We start from the raw sequence: 14747 nt of genomic DNA, 5'->3' as shown, positions 1-14747 counted from the left end.
GCATGAGCCACCATACCTGGCCTGCCTCTTTCCTACTTTTTGAGGGTAAAACTTGTAAAAACTCCAAATGATTCCAGGCTTTAACTTTTGGGTTTATCCATATCTGAAAATAGACCAAGAGACCAATGACAATAATTGCTACCATTTTCTACTATGCGTCAGGCACTGTGCTGAGGGCTTTACATGTACTTTACCATTAATTCCTCACAGGTATCCAGCAAGGTAGGTAGTTATTTCCATTTTACAGCTAGGTATACTGAGGCTTAGAGAGGTTAAGCTCTCCCCAAAGTGACAGTGAGTCCACCATCATCCCTCATCCTAACCCCAGCAACAGCCTAGCTGGCTTGTCATTGCCCCCTGCTGTATATTCCCCTTCACACCCAGAGTAACCTGCTCAGGGACAAACCCCAGCGTTCCCTTCACAGCCCTCCAGCAGCTTCTATGCCACTCTGAATAAATCCACGGAAAGTCCTGTGTGCCAGGCCTCTCTGACTTCTCTGACACACCTTCTGTTTCTCTCTGTCCCCCACCCTACTCCACTTCAGTGGTCTCCTTCTATCCTTCAATCTTTCAAATTGATTCCTTCCAGACTGTTCCTCTCTCTACTTGGCACACTCTCATCACCCCAGTCTTGGTTGTCCTTCAGGCCTCAACCCAAACGATGCTGCAAGGGGCCTCCCTGACCGCCCGGTCTAAACCAGCAAGGGCCATCACTCTCTTTGCATAATAGCACCCATCACTGTCTAAACGCTCTGTGTTCACTTACTCCCTATATAGTCTGTCATCTCCACTGGATGGACCCAAAGTTCCCTGAGGAGAGGGATGTTGCCTTCCCAGCATCTAGAACACTGCCTAGTTCCAAGGAACATCCAAGTAAGTATTTACTGAAAGAAATAAAAAGTGTGGGGAGTAGAGGAGCCAAGATTTGAACCTACGTTGTTTGGGAGCCTGGGGCTCCAGTGCAGTATATTACATTGCCTCCTCAAGCGGCCAGGGAAGAGTTCCCATGGTCTTGTAAGAATACAGCCCCACTGCAACCGTGCTTCCCCTGAGGAATAGTGCGTGGGGGGAAACAGGGAGGGAACTTTTTTCAAGCAATATGTATTTCTATATTTATCAGAATTGTTGTCAGGTACTTGTATCAATTATAATTCACAAAATAAGGCATGCAGACCAGGTGCGGTGGCTCATACCTGTAATCCCAGCACTTTGGGAGGCCAAGGCAGGTGGATCACCTGAGGTCAGGAGTCCAAGACCAACCTGACCAATATGGTGAAACCCGTCTCTACTAAATGCAAAAAATTAGGCCGGGCGCGGTGGCTCACACCTGTAATCCCAGCACCTTGGGAGGCCGAGGCGGGCGGATCACAAGGTCAGGAGATCGAGGCCATCCTGACTAACACAGTGAAACCCCGTCTCTACTAAAAATACAAAAAATTAGCCGGGCATGGTGGGGGGCACCTGTAGTCCCAGCTATTTGGGAGACTGAGGCAGGAGAATGGCGTGAACCCGGGAGGTGGAGCTTGCAGTGAGCCGAGATCATGCCACTGCACTCCAGCCTGGGGGACCGAGCGAGACTCCGTCTCAAAACAAACAAACAAAAAATTAGCCAGGTGTGGTGGCATGCACCTGTAATCCCAGCTACTCGGGAGGCTGAGGCAGGAGAATCGCTTGAATCCAGAAGGCAGAGGTTGCAGTGAGCCGAGATGGTGCCACTACACTCCAGCCTGGGCAACAAGAGCGAAACTCTGTCTCTAATAATAATAATACATGCAAAATTATGTGATTCTACCCCTTCCAGGTCAACTATGTGATTCTGCCCCTTCTAGTTTAACATGCAGATGCATTACCTACACATACCTTCCTCAGCTCCTAGATTTCTCCCTTCTGCTCACGATAGAGAACATTATCACAGCCTCAAGCCATCTACTATTACACAGAACCAAGCTAAGAGAATGATTATTTGAAAAACATCCAGGGACAGGTGTGGTGGCTCATGCTTGTAATCCCAGCACTCTGGGAGGCCAAGGCAGGCGGATCACCTGAGGTCAAGAGTTTGAGACCAGCTTAGCTAACACGGTGAAACCCCGTTTCTACTAAAAATACAAAAAAAAAAAAAAAAAGCTGTGCCTGGTGGCGTGCACCTGTAATCCCAGCTACTTGGGAGGCTGAGGCAGGAGAATCACTTGAACCTGGGAGTTGGAGGTTGCAGTGAGCCGAGATCGTGCCATTGCACTCCAGCTTGGGCAACAAGAGAGAAACTCCATCTCAAAAAAAAAAAAACAAAAAAGAGGAAAGAAAAGCATCCTCTGAAGCAGTGTTTCTCCACCCAGTGAGACATCAAAATCACCTGGGAGCTTTCCAGAAATGCCGACCCCTGGTCCCCATCCCCAGGATCCTGTTGGACTTGGTCCTGCATAGAAAATTCTGCAGGGCAATCCATGGCTACTGGTTGAAGTGATACCCCTTCAGCAATCTCTGCCTCTATTCTTGGACCAGTTTAGGCTTGGACAGCCATGCCATCCACACAGTCACTACCCCTGGGCTGGCCTATCGCATGCAACTCTCAACGTTAGTCCGGAGTGGCTACAAAAAATGCCCTTTTGCACTGTTTGGGATTTAACCACAACTTAGGGCCCTCTGCCTCAGCCTTACCCACTGGAGCCCCTGAAAATCAGAGAGAGAAAGGAATAGTACCCCAGCAGGTGCCCCCAAAGGTTCATCTGTGCCACAGCTGAGGCCTTCCTGCTGAGAGCTTGCCAAACACATGAAGAAGGCAGAAGGCTGAGAATCACCATTCTACATAGCAGGATCTGAGAAGCTTCAGTTAGGACTTAGGGCCAGGAAAATATGACTCCCTAAAAGAACTAGAACTAGGTAATTGATAATTTCCTTTTTTGCCACGGCTATCAGGAAGCCCAGAGATCACATTTACCCTCATGGCTCGTATACATTTCTCCAGTTCTCATCTTTGGCATTTAGATTCTTATTTTCCTACCCTCATTATTTAAAAAGCTGCCTCAGATTATTTCCCATAGAGATAAGGCAATAAAGGCCGGGCGCGGTAGCTCATGCCTATAATCTTAACACTGTGGGAGGCCGAGCCGGATGGATCACCTGAGGTCAGGAGTTTGAGACCAGCCTGGCCAACATGGCAAAACCCCGTCTCCACTAAAAATAAAAATACAAAAATTAGCCAGGCGTGGTGGCAGGCACCTGTAATCCCAGCTACTCGAGAGGCTGAGGCAGGAGAATCGCTTGAACCCAGGGGGCGGAGGTTGCAGTGAGCCAAGATCGCACGATGGCACTGCAGCCTGGACGACAGAGTAAGACTCTGTCTCAAAAAAAAAAAAAAAAAAAAATCATTTCCAGAGCCCAGCTCTGTCCACAACTCCATGAACATAAATGAATGAAGTTTCCTCTCTATTTTCCTTTAGGGACTGTTGTGCTACCCAACAGGGCTGAGATAGCCCAGTGGGGATCAGACCTGGACTAAGTTTGCAGGGCCCCAGACAAGTTCCAGCCTCCCCTTTCTGGTCTGTCATGACTCTGGACAGAGCTCCAGCCCTTCCCAGGCCCAGTCTTCACCCGCTCGGGTTCCTTGATTTGCCAGTTACCTCCATGGCCCGTTTTCCAGGCCACTAACCTCTCTGCCTTAGAATGAAGAAGGATCTGACTCTGCTGCACCCGTCTCCCTCCACACCCAGGTCCCAAATAACCAGGCCACACACCGAGTTTCAAGTATCTGTCTCTTCCTTTCACTCTCTCAAAAGAAAAAATAAATAAATTGCAGAAGGCGGCAGCATTTCCAGTCTTCCCTGGCTCCCGGACACCCGACCCCCGACCCCTGCCCCCCACCCTCCCTCCACATTTCCCACTCCCTAGACCCATCCCTCCCTTTCCCCAAAAAAAATTCCCAGAAAAAAAAAAAAAAAAAAAAGCCACATTTAGACCTTCCACTCATGCAAACCGGCAAAGAAAAAAGGTGGGGGCGTGTGGAAGGCAGGGGCCCACAGTGGAGTCCCCTGCTTCTCCCCCCAAAAAACCACCTTTGAGAAGAAAAAAAGTGGAAAAAATAAATGAGAAATTAAGGGCCATGGGGAATTGCGATGAGGGCAGGGGTGACCCCAGACCCTGCCTCAGGAGAGAGCGGAGGCCTGTGGCCCTGCATCCCTGCAGCGGGTGCTCCTCGAGGGGGCCCTGACTTCTGGAATGTGTGTGGGAGAAGATGGGGGAGGGCAGGTGGCCCCCGGTGGGTCTGTGTGTGCATTGGGGGCGGGCGGGGGCGGGGATCCTAAGGAGCAAGGGCTCGGAACCAGGAACCCAGCTCCCCCCCCCAGACCCCAGGTTCCTGGCATTCAGGAGCCCAGTTCTGGGGTATGGGGATACATGCAGAGGAGTGTCCCCCCTCCAATAGGCTGGATCCAGTTAGAAAGGAAATAAATAAGAAGGGGTGGGAGGGAGGCCGGGGGAGCCAAGGGCTTGGGCAATTCAGTCCAGACCAAGGGCCCAGGTGATGGAAGCAGGGCGAGTCCAGGCCAAGCCAGGGCAGGAATCAGAGTCTCTCTCGGGCTGGAACCCAGATGTAGGGGCCTGAGAGGTCCTCGATGACACGCTTCACCTTGTGGTAGATCTCCTCAAAGCTGTCACCCTCCACGATGGCTGGGAGTGGGGTGGAGCAGGGAGTAAGGCCAAGGAAGGGCCAGAGGACACCTGGCCAAGGGAGTGGCACCAGCCCAGAGGAAGGGGCACCTCTTTCTAATTCTCCAAGCCATGAGCCATGAGGCTGCACCCGCCCAAAGGGGCACTTTTTTTTTTTTTTTTTGAGACTGAGTTTCATTCTTAGTGCCTAGGCCGGAGTGCAGTGGTGTGATCTCAATTCACTGCAACCTCCGCCTCCCGGTTCAAGCAATTCTCCTGCCTCAGCCTCCTGAGTAGCTCGGATTACAGGTGCCCGAAACCACGCCCTGCTAACTTTTGTATTCTTACTAGAGACAGGGTTTCATCATGTTGGCCAGGCTGGTCTTGAACTCGTGACCTCAGGTGATCCACCTGCCTCGGCCTCCCAAAGTGCTGGGATTATGGGCGTAAGCCCCCATGCCATGCCCACAGGGGCACCTCTTTCTAAACCATCCACTGGGAGTGGCGGGGGAGCTCTTTCTAATCCGAGTAAAGGCACCCTACGTGCTGGTGACAGCCTTGCTGTGGCCTCACCTGAGAAGCACTCTGTGAACTCCTGCTCCAGCTTGGTGGCTCTGTCGAAGGCTTTGCGGGCTTGCTCCTCTGTGATCCGCTTGTTAATCTCTCTGTGAAGAGGGAGGGAGAGCAGGCCTGAGACTGGGCCCACCTGACCCTGCCTTTTACCTCCTCTATCTAGGAATGTTAAGTTGCAACTAGTATTCTTCTACTTGGAGCATATAGCAAAAAAAAAAAAAAATACAATTCCCAGTATCCTCTGGGGCCACAGACGAGAACCGCCCACCCACCCACAACCGCCCGAGCCAGGTGTGGCTACTTCAGGGACATTTCCAGAGCTTCATCCTTCCAGCCTTCAGCCCCAGAGATGGGATTCGGACTCCAACTCCCAACAGCCCTGGAGGCCCTGACTCGCCCCAGCTGGTATACCCCAAGGGCTGCTGGGAGATGTAGTCCTGTCTAGCCCAAGGCAGGAGAGGAGGGGAAAGGCCCGATTCCCTGCATCCTCTGGGTTCCAGGTCTCCTGGATTCCAGGTTCTGCTGGGTTTCAGGAATCCCCTTCTGGGGTTGCCGAAACCGCTGTCCAGCGTTCTGAAGGGAGAGTTGACTGCAGAGGCCTTGTGAGGCCCAGGGCCACATGTGTTGGGGGAGCAGAGGGGAGGCCCCCAGGACCATACTCACAGCACATTCTCCAGGGAGCGGGGGCGAATGAAGATGGCGATGGGGTGCAGGTGGGCCGCCTGCAGCCGCCGCACGGCATTGGCCGAGACATCGAGGATGCAGTGCTTCCCCTGGGGGCAGGCAGGGTGGGCGGAGGGGGGCCAGCAGGTGGCGGGAAAGGACAGACAGCGGTGCCGGAGGGACATGGGACAAGGAGAGGTGGGGAATGGGAGGTTGGCCGAAGGGGAGTGACATGGATGTCAAGAAACACAGGGGCAGAAAGTCAGGCAGGAAGAGGGCATGGACAGAGTAAAAGACAGAGAAAGGAAAAGGAAGATGGAGAGCACGGGAGAGGGCAGGGACAGGACAGAATGGAGGAAGGGAGGAGCACCAGGCAGACAGGGACCCAAGAGATGGTGGCAGAGCCGGGGCAGCAGCGAGTGGGGCGGGGTGTGCAAGGCAGAGGTGACACAGGCCGGAAGGAAAGCCAAGAAAAAGGAGAAAGGAAGTAGGATAGAGGGAGGAGGGAGGGGAGGACGGACAGAGGACAGACAGATGGGAGGAACAAGGAGACAGATGGGAGGGAGGGAGGCAGATGGAGAAAGGAACCGTGGAGGGAGGGAGGGCAGGGTGGGGAGCAGTGGGGAAAGGAAAGGAGTTAGCAGAGGAGTGGGAAAGGGGAGCGGGGCCCCAGGAAAGGGTGAGGCAGGGGAGAGGACCAGAGGGGAATCAGGAAAAAGGGAGGGACCCAGTGGGGAAGGCCAAGCCACCAAAGACAAGGCCATGGGAAGAGAGGAGAAATGGGGCAAGGAGGAGGGAGTGGGGAGAGAAAGAGGCCAGATGGTGATGGGAAATTTGGGGTCAGGAAGCGAGGGAGGCGGGAGAGAGAGCAGGGGCAGAGAGCAGGCGGTCAGAGTTGCCCAAGAGGAGAAGGAGGTGGAGGAGCGGAGTCGAGACCCAGCAGGGAAAGAGACAGAGAGAGAGAGAGTTAGAGAGAGCTGGAGGGAGGCAATGGGGTGGGGAGAGGGGAGAAGGAAGAGGACCAGGTGCCCGCCAGGTCCTACCTGCTCTGCCACCTCTCGCACGGACTGAACGCTGGTCCCATAGAGGTGGCTGTTGTACTGGCCGGCCTCAATGAACTTGTGCGCCTGAATGTCCTTCTCCATTTTCTCCCGGGACGACACAAAGTGGTAATCCCGGCCATCTATCTCATACTCCCGCTTGGGTCGTGTCGTATCTGCCAGGAAGTCACCCCACCCCCCGAAGATCTAACCACCATCCCTCTAGCTGAAATCCTGCCTCCTTCAATCAAACCCCACAGTGCCCAGCGGGTCCTTGGGTGAAAGGGAGACCAAGACTGCAGAGGGCCGGAACCGCTTCCCCTAGCACCCTCCAGGGCCTCCAAGTTTCTGGCCTGGGCATGGGTACTGTGAAATGAGAGGGTGGCTGAGAAGCACCCCTTCTTGCAGAAACCCTGTATCCCCCTACACACCAATCCCCCAAAGCCTCTACCTATGGCCCCAGGGATGGGCCTCCTCCGTCCCATCCCCACCTCCACCTTCTCCTCCATCCAAGGCCCCAGCACTCACGGGGAACACAGGATCCAAACTTGTCGGGGAACTCGGAGAGAAGATCATCGTTGGCGCGGTCCTTGGTGGGCCCAAGGATGATGATGGGGCGAGCATAGTGCACTGCGGAGAGAACCTGGCTTAGGCCGAGCACAGGGTTGGGGGAGCAGCAGGTGCTGGGGCCAAGGCAGGGGCCAGGGCTCACCTTCCATCTGCGTCACTGTCTCGTAGCTCAGAACCGAGTCTTCTCGACCTGGTGGGAGGTGGGGCATCTGCAAGGGGCTCTGAAACAGGGGACCTGGAGCCCTGTCTCCCCCTTGAGGATATCAAAAGCAGCTCAGTGCTTCTCTCACCCACATCTTCCCAAACTGACCCTACCTACCCTGTGATCCAGAGCTGGAGCCCCAGTCCTAGGAAGAAAAAGCAGGCCACGGGGTTAGTTACAAGCTCAGCTCCATGAGCCCTCACGCTTCCACCCAGGCTCACACCCTCCTCCACCTACCTTGGCCTTTAACCTTGACCACTCTCGTCGCTCAACCCTGTGGGATACATGGAGAGATAGGCGGGTGAGGGAATGCCCAGTGAGGAACCCTGCTGACCCCACGCTCCAGGCCAGCTGACAACCCCTTCTCCTGCAGCCCTGGGCACTGTGCTCCTCAGTGAGGAGTGGTCCTTCCCAAAGGCTCATGGGAGCCAGGGTCCCCAGGACGGCCCAACAGACAAACCGCTAGGAGTTCAGAGGGCAAACCCATCCCCTGTTGGCTGCCCACCCTGGGGGACCTTGGCAACTTCAGTGCCTGTGGCAAGAAGGCTACAGAGCCCAGAAGCCTCACCGCCGTTTGCTGGGGATGAACCCAATGTCGTCGGTCTCACTGTCAGAGTGGACCCGCCGTGCCTGCCACCACTCCTCATCACTAGCATCGATGACATGCAGCACGTCCCCAAAGCGGAAGCTCAGGGCCTGGCTCAGGAAGCCGCAGTCCTTGGTCTTGTCGTAATCAAACAGGGCCCTGGAGGGCAAGTGGCTATTGGTCAGAGCCCAGCTGAAGACTCCAAGAAGGATGCCCCAGTCACCCTTCGGTGACAGAGGTCTGCAGACGGCCCTCCCATGAGTGCAATGGATGCCGAGGAACCCAAAACTGTGTGGGGACCAAACGCTGACTATAACTCATAATCACCACAACTGTTAGCCATCATTCAGTCCACACTGAGTCCAGTTTCCAGAGGGAGGGCTCGAACTCAACCCTCTCAAGAAAGCAGCTTGCAGTACACATGCACGTCATAAAGTCACAGGGGTACAGCCAGGCGTGGTGGCTCACGCCTGTAATCCCAGCACTTTGGGAGGCCAAGGCGGGTGGATCACGAGGTCAGGAGATTGAGACCATCCTGGCGAACATGGTGAAACCCCGTCTCTACTAAAAATACACACACACACAAAAATTAGCCAGGCGTGGTGGCGGGCACCTGTAGTCCCAGCTACTCGGGAGGCTGAGGCAGGAGAACGGCGTGATCCTGGGAGGCGGAGCGTGCAGTGAGCGGAGAGCATGCCACTGCACTCCAGTCTGGGTGACAGAGCAAGACTCGCATCTCAAAAAAAGTCACGGGGTAACCTTCAATCTGCCCAAATTCATAAGAAAAAGAAAGGTCCCGTGTTTCCAACTAATGATTACCCTTACCAGTATCAAATCTCTATCAGTAAGTCACAACCCCTGGGGTCAGAACCAGAGAAGGAACGAAGATGCAGAGGAAAGCAATGGGCCTGGAGAGGAGGGAGGGGACCCCGGGCCCCCGGGAGTGTGACAACCACATGATGCTCCCCCTGGGAGCCACCACACAACCCCTGTGGTCACTAGGAGTCAGAACAACGTTGGGGACCAACTGGCCCCAAGCAGGGAGGAAGAGCAGCGCAAGGGCTCAGGCGGGAGCCAGCGTCCGGGTGGCCGGTGATGCCACTCAGCAAGAGGGAAACTGCTGGCACAGCGGGACGGAACACAGTTCCACAGCAGGATGCCGAGCTCAGCGTGGGACATGTTGAGTGTGGGATGCCTGTGGGACATCCCAGTGGAGATGGCCAGAAAGCAGATGGCCAAAAGTGCAGGTCTTGACCTCCAAAAAGAGGTCAGCCAGGGCCAACAGCTCCGAGAGACATCTGCAGAGTGGAGTGGCAGACGAGGCCATGCAAGCCACAGGGCCAGACAGGGAGAGAAGTGGGGGGTGACCCGTCGGGGCGGGAGAGAGATGTGCTTTGGCAGAAACCTAAGCCACAAAAAGAGTCAATGGAGACGAGCCCTAAGAGGGGAGCAAAATGCCACTGAACAGACGGGGGCAGGAACCACAGAGCTGCAGCCCACCTCTCTGGGACTGCCCACAATACCGCTGGAGAGACGGGGGCAGGCACCACAGAGCTGCAGCCCACTTCTCCAGAACTGCCCACAGGGACGTGAAGGCTGGGGCAACACTCCAAATACCCTAGAGGACCATGCTCCACCAAGCATTAACCTTCGAGATGCCAAACTGTGCGGTGGCCTGGGAGTCCCAAGGAAGTGCTGGGATGACCAGGGGCTAGAAGGCAATTGGAATACTTGGGGTAGAGGCTATTTTCCCATCGACAGGGAGTATTTCAAACGTTAACTTGTGCAGCGAAGCCCATGAACCCCCGCTGCGCCTCAGGCCTGGGGTGGGGAGTCAGAGCAGGCAGGGTAGAGAGGAGGAGCGGCTGAGGCCAGGGCCAGGCACAGAGTGCCCAGGAACGCAGAGGGGCTGAGGAGCCCAGCCCAGGGAGCCTCTGACCTGATGTAGAAACCCCTTTTAGGGTTGCTCCGCAGGGAGGCAGTCCCTGAGCCCAGGCTGCTGTTCATGAGCTGTTCCCGGAGGTCGTGGATCTTGGCCTCGAATCGGCTGTACTCTGAGGAAGGACAGGGAGGTTCCTGAGCTCTGTCCCCATCCTACTGCCACCCGTCCTCCCCTACTGAAGCCATCAGCTGAGGAGGCAGAGTTCTAAGGGCCATTTTAGCTCACAAGACAGGAACTTCTGGCCTGGTACCTTCTGGTTTATACTGAGCGATGATCGTAACCGTCTGACCCGCATTCTTCAGGGCAATGGCGGCTTGCTCGTGGCTGGCATTTCGGAGGTCAACACCGTTGACCTAGAAAGAGGAGAACAGGCTGTGTCACCAGAGACAGAAGGCAGCACTTCTGGGTCCAGGTGGAGCAGGGAGTGGTCCCGCAAGAGGACTCAGCTGCAGCCCACCCAGGCCCCTCCCCAAGAGCTCTGCGCTCTGCCCTGAGGGGAGGGGGTGGTGCAGGTAGGGGCAGGCCTTCCCTCACCGACAGGATCTGGTCCCCCTTCCGCAGCTCCCCACTGAGGTCTGCAGGGCCCCCGGCCAGGATAAAGGAGATGAAGATGCCTTCACCGTCCTCGCCACCCACGATGTTGAAGCCCAGGCCCGTGGAGCCCCGGTGGATCACAATTCGCCTCGGTTCTCGGGGAATGTCTTCCTCCCCGAGCAGGTCCTTGGCCACTGGGGAGTAGCGCCGAGGGGAAGTGGGGGTCATGGCTGTGGGGTAATCGGTGCCCAGGTAGCTGCTGTGACTGATCTCGTTGTCCAGGTGCTGAGAATAAGCTGAGGAAGACACAGGGCAGAGATGAAAGTGCCTGGAGGGAAAGAGCACCCGCCACCCAACCTTCTCCCCAGGTGCCAGGAGAGCCAACGTCAGGTGGAAGGGAAGTTATTTTCTCAGAGACGCCGGGGGTGGGGTGGTAAGGGGATATCAGATCACAGTGACGTCAGGGGTCAGGAATTTAGAGGTGACATTACAGGCTGGTTGTCCTAGGGGATAAAGAATTTAAACATTACATGTCCTCAGTATGCCAGGGATGGGCAAGTCAAAGGGAACATTAATATTATGCTTTGGGAGTTTTCTTTTGGTTCCTGTGTCACTCAAATCTCTTAATCCATAAAATTCTTCTCCCTCTATTTCCCCCCCAACTCTTTGCCATCCATTTGTTAAAAAAAACTAGGTCATTTCTCTAAAAGAATTTCCCACATTCTATGAGGGAAATTCTTTTTTTTTTTTTTTGAGAAGGAGTCTCAGGCTGGAGTGCAGTGCCATGATCTCGGCTCACAGAAGCCTCTGCCTCCCGGGTTCGAACGATTCTCCTGCCTCAGCCTCTCGAGTAGCTGGGATTACAGGCACGCGCCACCATGCCCAGCTAATTTTTGCATTTTTAGTAGAGACGGTGTTTCACCATGTTGGCCAGGTTGGTCTCGAACTTCTGACCTCAAATGATCCACCCGCCTATGCCTCCCAAAGTGCTAGGATTACAGGTGTGAGCCACCTTGACCAGCCTATGAGGGAAATTCTTTTTTTTTTTGAGGCGGAGTCTTGCTCTGTCGCCCAGGCTGGAGTGCAGTGGCTGGATCTCGGCTCACTGCAAGCTCCGCCTCCCGGGTTCATGCCATTCTCCTGCCTCAGCCTCCCGAGTAGCTGGGACTGCAGGCGCCCGCCACCACGCCCGGCTAAGTTTTTTGTGTTTTTAGTAGAGATGGGGTTTCACCGTGTTAGCCAGGATGGTCTTGATCTCCTGACCTCGTGATCCACCCGCCTATAATCCCAAAATGCTGGGATTATAGGCGTGAGCCACCACGCCCGGCCCTATGAGGGAAATTCTAACAGGGAAATTACTGCTTACCCTCCTGTGGTTTGTTTAGCCTATGCCTCTGCCCCTGTATCTCCTGTAAACTGGCAGTTCATCCTGGAGGCTTGATCAGTTTCAAGTTCAATTCAGAGGTTTTTTTTTAGTAAGTCCTGTATACTTCATAGGTAGCGCTATGTTCTTCCTATGGCGTCACCACAGGATACAATGTCTGGTTGTCTTTCTGTCAGGTAAGATGAATGGTAGGTTCAGGGTCGTCAGCCCTGTCCATCCATTATATGGCGCCCCATCAGCCTTTCAGGTGAGTTTTAGCCACATTGACAATCACCGCCTGGTTCTGATATGTATCAGGGATTGCAAAATGGTGATATTCTACTTCTTTCTTTCTTTGGAGTGGGGAGCATTTATTAGTGGGAATTCTTCTTTAAAAAAGAAAAATCTTAGCCAGGCACAATGGTTCACGCCTGTAATCCCAGCACTGTGGAGGCCAAGGCAGGCAGATTACTTGAGGTTAGGAGTAACCTGGCTAACATGGTGAAATCCCGTCTCTACCAAAAATACAAAAATTGGCTGGGCATGGTGGCTCATGTCTATAATCCCAGGTACTCGGGAGGCCGAGGCAGGAGAATTGCTTGAACTCAGGAGGCGGAGGTTGCAATGAGCCAAGATTGTGCCACTGCACTCCAGCCTGAGTGACAGAACAAGACTCTCTCTCTCAAAAAAAAAAAAAAAAAAAAAAAAAAACCCTCCAGCTTGGATAACATGGTGAAAGCCTATCTCTACAAAAGACAAAAGTTAAACGTTACCTGAGCGTGATGGCACTCGCCTGTAATCCCAGCTACTCGGGAGGTTGAGGTGGGAGGATCACTTGAGCCCAGGAGGCGGAAGTTGCAGTGAGTCAAGATCATACCACTGCACTCCAGCCTGCTGGGTGACAAAGCAAGACCTGCCTCCAACAACAACAAAAAAAAAACCAGCCCTGTGTCAACCTATTGGTTACTCTCTGAGGTAGTCTGCACACTAAAGGGAGGATAAATGCATGCCTCTCTCTGCATGCCTCTCTCCCTTTATTCACCAATTTCAGAATGAATGAGATTGCCTAGCATCCTCCAAAAAACTTTTTTTTTTTTTTTTGGGACGCAGTTTCACTCCTATTGCCCAGGCTGGAGCACAGTGGTGCAATCTCGGCTCACTGCAACCTCTGCCTCCCAGGTTCAAGCAATTCTTCTGCCTCAACCTCCCAAGCAGCTGGGATTACAGGCGCCCGCCACCACGCCCGGCTAATTTTCTGTGTTTTTAGCAGAGACGGGGTTTTGCCACGTTGGGCGGGCTGGTCTCGAACTCCTGACCTCAGGTGATCTGCCCGCCTCGACTTCCCAAAGTGTTTTTTTTTTTTTTTTTTTGAGACGGAGTCTCGCTCTTCCGCCCAGGCTGGAGTCCAGTGGCCGGATCTCAGCTCACTGCAAGCTCCGCCTCCCGGTTCACGCCATTCTCCTGCCTCAGCCTCCCGAGGAGCTGGGACTACAGGCGCCCGCCACCTCGCCCGGCTAGTTCTTTGTATTTTTTAGTAGAGACGGGGTTTCACCGTGTTAGCCAGGATGGTCTCGATCTCCTGACCTTGTGATCCACCCGCCTCGGCCTCCCAAAGTGCTGGGATTACAGGCTTGAGCCACCGCGCCCGGCCCAAAGTGTTGAGATTACAGGCGTGAACCACCGCGCCTGGCCAAAATATTTTTAAGTATTATTATTACCTTAAAGATTTTAACATATTTAATGAGTTTTCACTGGCCAGTAGAAGCCTCTTCAATTTTTTTTTTTTGAGACAGAGTTTTGCTCTTGCTGCCTAGGCTGGAGTGCAATGGCATGATCTCAGCTCACCGCAACCTCCGCCTCCCAGGTTCAAGCAATTCTCCTGCCTCGGCCTCCTGAGTAGCTGGGATTACAGGCATGCGCCACCATGCCTGACTAATTTTGTATTTTTAGTAGAGACAGGTCTTCTCCATGTTGGTCAGGCTGGTCTCGAACTCCCAACCTCAGGCGATCCACCCATCTCGGCCTCCCAAAGTGCTGGGATTACAGACGTGAGCCACCGCGCCCGGCCCGTTTTGTTGTTGTTTTTTTTTTTTTTTTTTTTTGAGAAGGAGTCTCACTCTGTTGCCCAGGCTAGAGTGCAGTGGTGCCATCTCAGCTCACAGCAACTTCCACCTCCTGGGTTCAAGCAATTCTCTGCCTCAGTCTCCCGAGTAGCTGGGATTACAGGCATGCGCACCACACCTAGCAAATTTTTGTTTTTGTTTTTTTTTTTTTTGAGACGGAGTCTTGCTCTGTCGCCCAGGCTGGAGTGCAGTGGCCGGATCTCAGCTCACTGCAAGCTCCGCCTCCCGGGTTTACGCCATTCTCCTGCCTCAGCCTCCCGAGTAGCTGGGACTACAGGCGCCGCCACCTCGCCCGGCTAGTTTTTTGTAGTTTTTAGTAGAGACGGGGTTTCTCCGAGTTAGCCAGGATGGTCTCGATCTCCTGACCTCGTGATCCGCCCGTCTCGGCCTCCCAAAGTGCTGGGATTACAGGCTTGAGCCACCGCGCCCGGCTATTTTTGTAATTTTAGTAGAGACGGGGTTTCACCATGTTGGCCAGGCTGGTCTTGAGCTCCTGACCTCGTGACCCAC

At 54.1% G+C, this 14747-nt stretch overlaps 1 protein-coding gene across 9 annotated transcripts in view; it reads right to left on the bottom strand.

Annotated features, from left to right (window-relative positions):
* Positions 1 to 3735: 3735 nt before the first annotated feature.
* The window catches only part of DLG4 (discs large MAGUK scaffold protein 4), a 30515-nt gene continuing 19503 nt past the window's right edge, over positions 3736 to 14747 (bottom strand). For all 9 annotated transcript variants that reach the window (XM_033184801.1, XM_033184799.1, XM_033184800.1 and 6 more), the window contains 12 exons: positions 10752 to 11047; positions 10468 to 10570; positions 10215 to 10329; positions 8258 to 8434; positions 7927 to 7963; positions 7807 to 7834; positions 7630 to 7677; positions 7446 to 7547; positions 6921 to 7093; positions 5878 to 5987; positions 5215 to 5306; positions 3736 to 4662 (listed from right to left, as the gene is read on the bottom strand). In XM_033184801.1, the coding sequence (XP_033040692.1) occupies positions 4556 to 4662; positions 5215 to 5306; positions 5878 to 5987; positions 6921 to 7093; positions 7446 to 7547; positions 7630 to 7677; positions 7807 to 7834; positions 7927 to 7963; positions 8258 to 8434; positions 10215 to 10329; positions 10468 to 10570; positions 10752 to 11047 (1388 nt within the window). In that variant the 3' untranslated portion in view covers positions 3736 to 4555. The remainder of the gene's footprint in view (positions 4663 to 5214; positions 5307 to 5877; positions 5988 to 6920; positions 7094 to 7445; positions 7548 to 7629; positions 7678 to 7806; positions 7835 to 7926; positions 7964 to 8257; positions 8435 to 10214; positions 10330 to 10467; positions 10571 to 10751; positions 11048 to 14747) is intronic.

Source organism: Trachypithecus francoisi, unplaced genomic scaffold (genome assembly GCF_009764315.1).
Source record: "Trachypithecus francoisi isolate TF-2019V2 unplaced genomic scaffold, Tfra_2.0 Lachesis_group20, whole genome shotgun sequence".
In the NCBI taxonomy this organism is placed as follows: Eukaryota; Metazoa; Chordata; class Mammalia; order Primates; family Cercopithecidae; genus Trachypithecus; species Trachypithecus francoisi.
The sequence above is the reverse complement of the archived record's forward strand: the minus strand, read 5'-3'. Positions and strand labels throughout refer to the sequence as shown.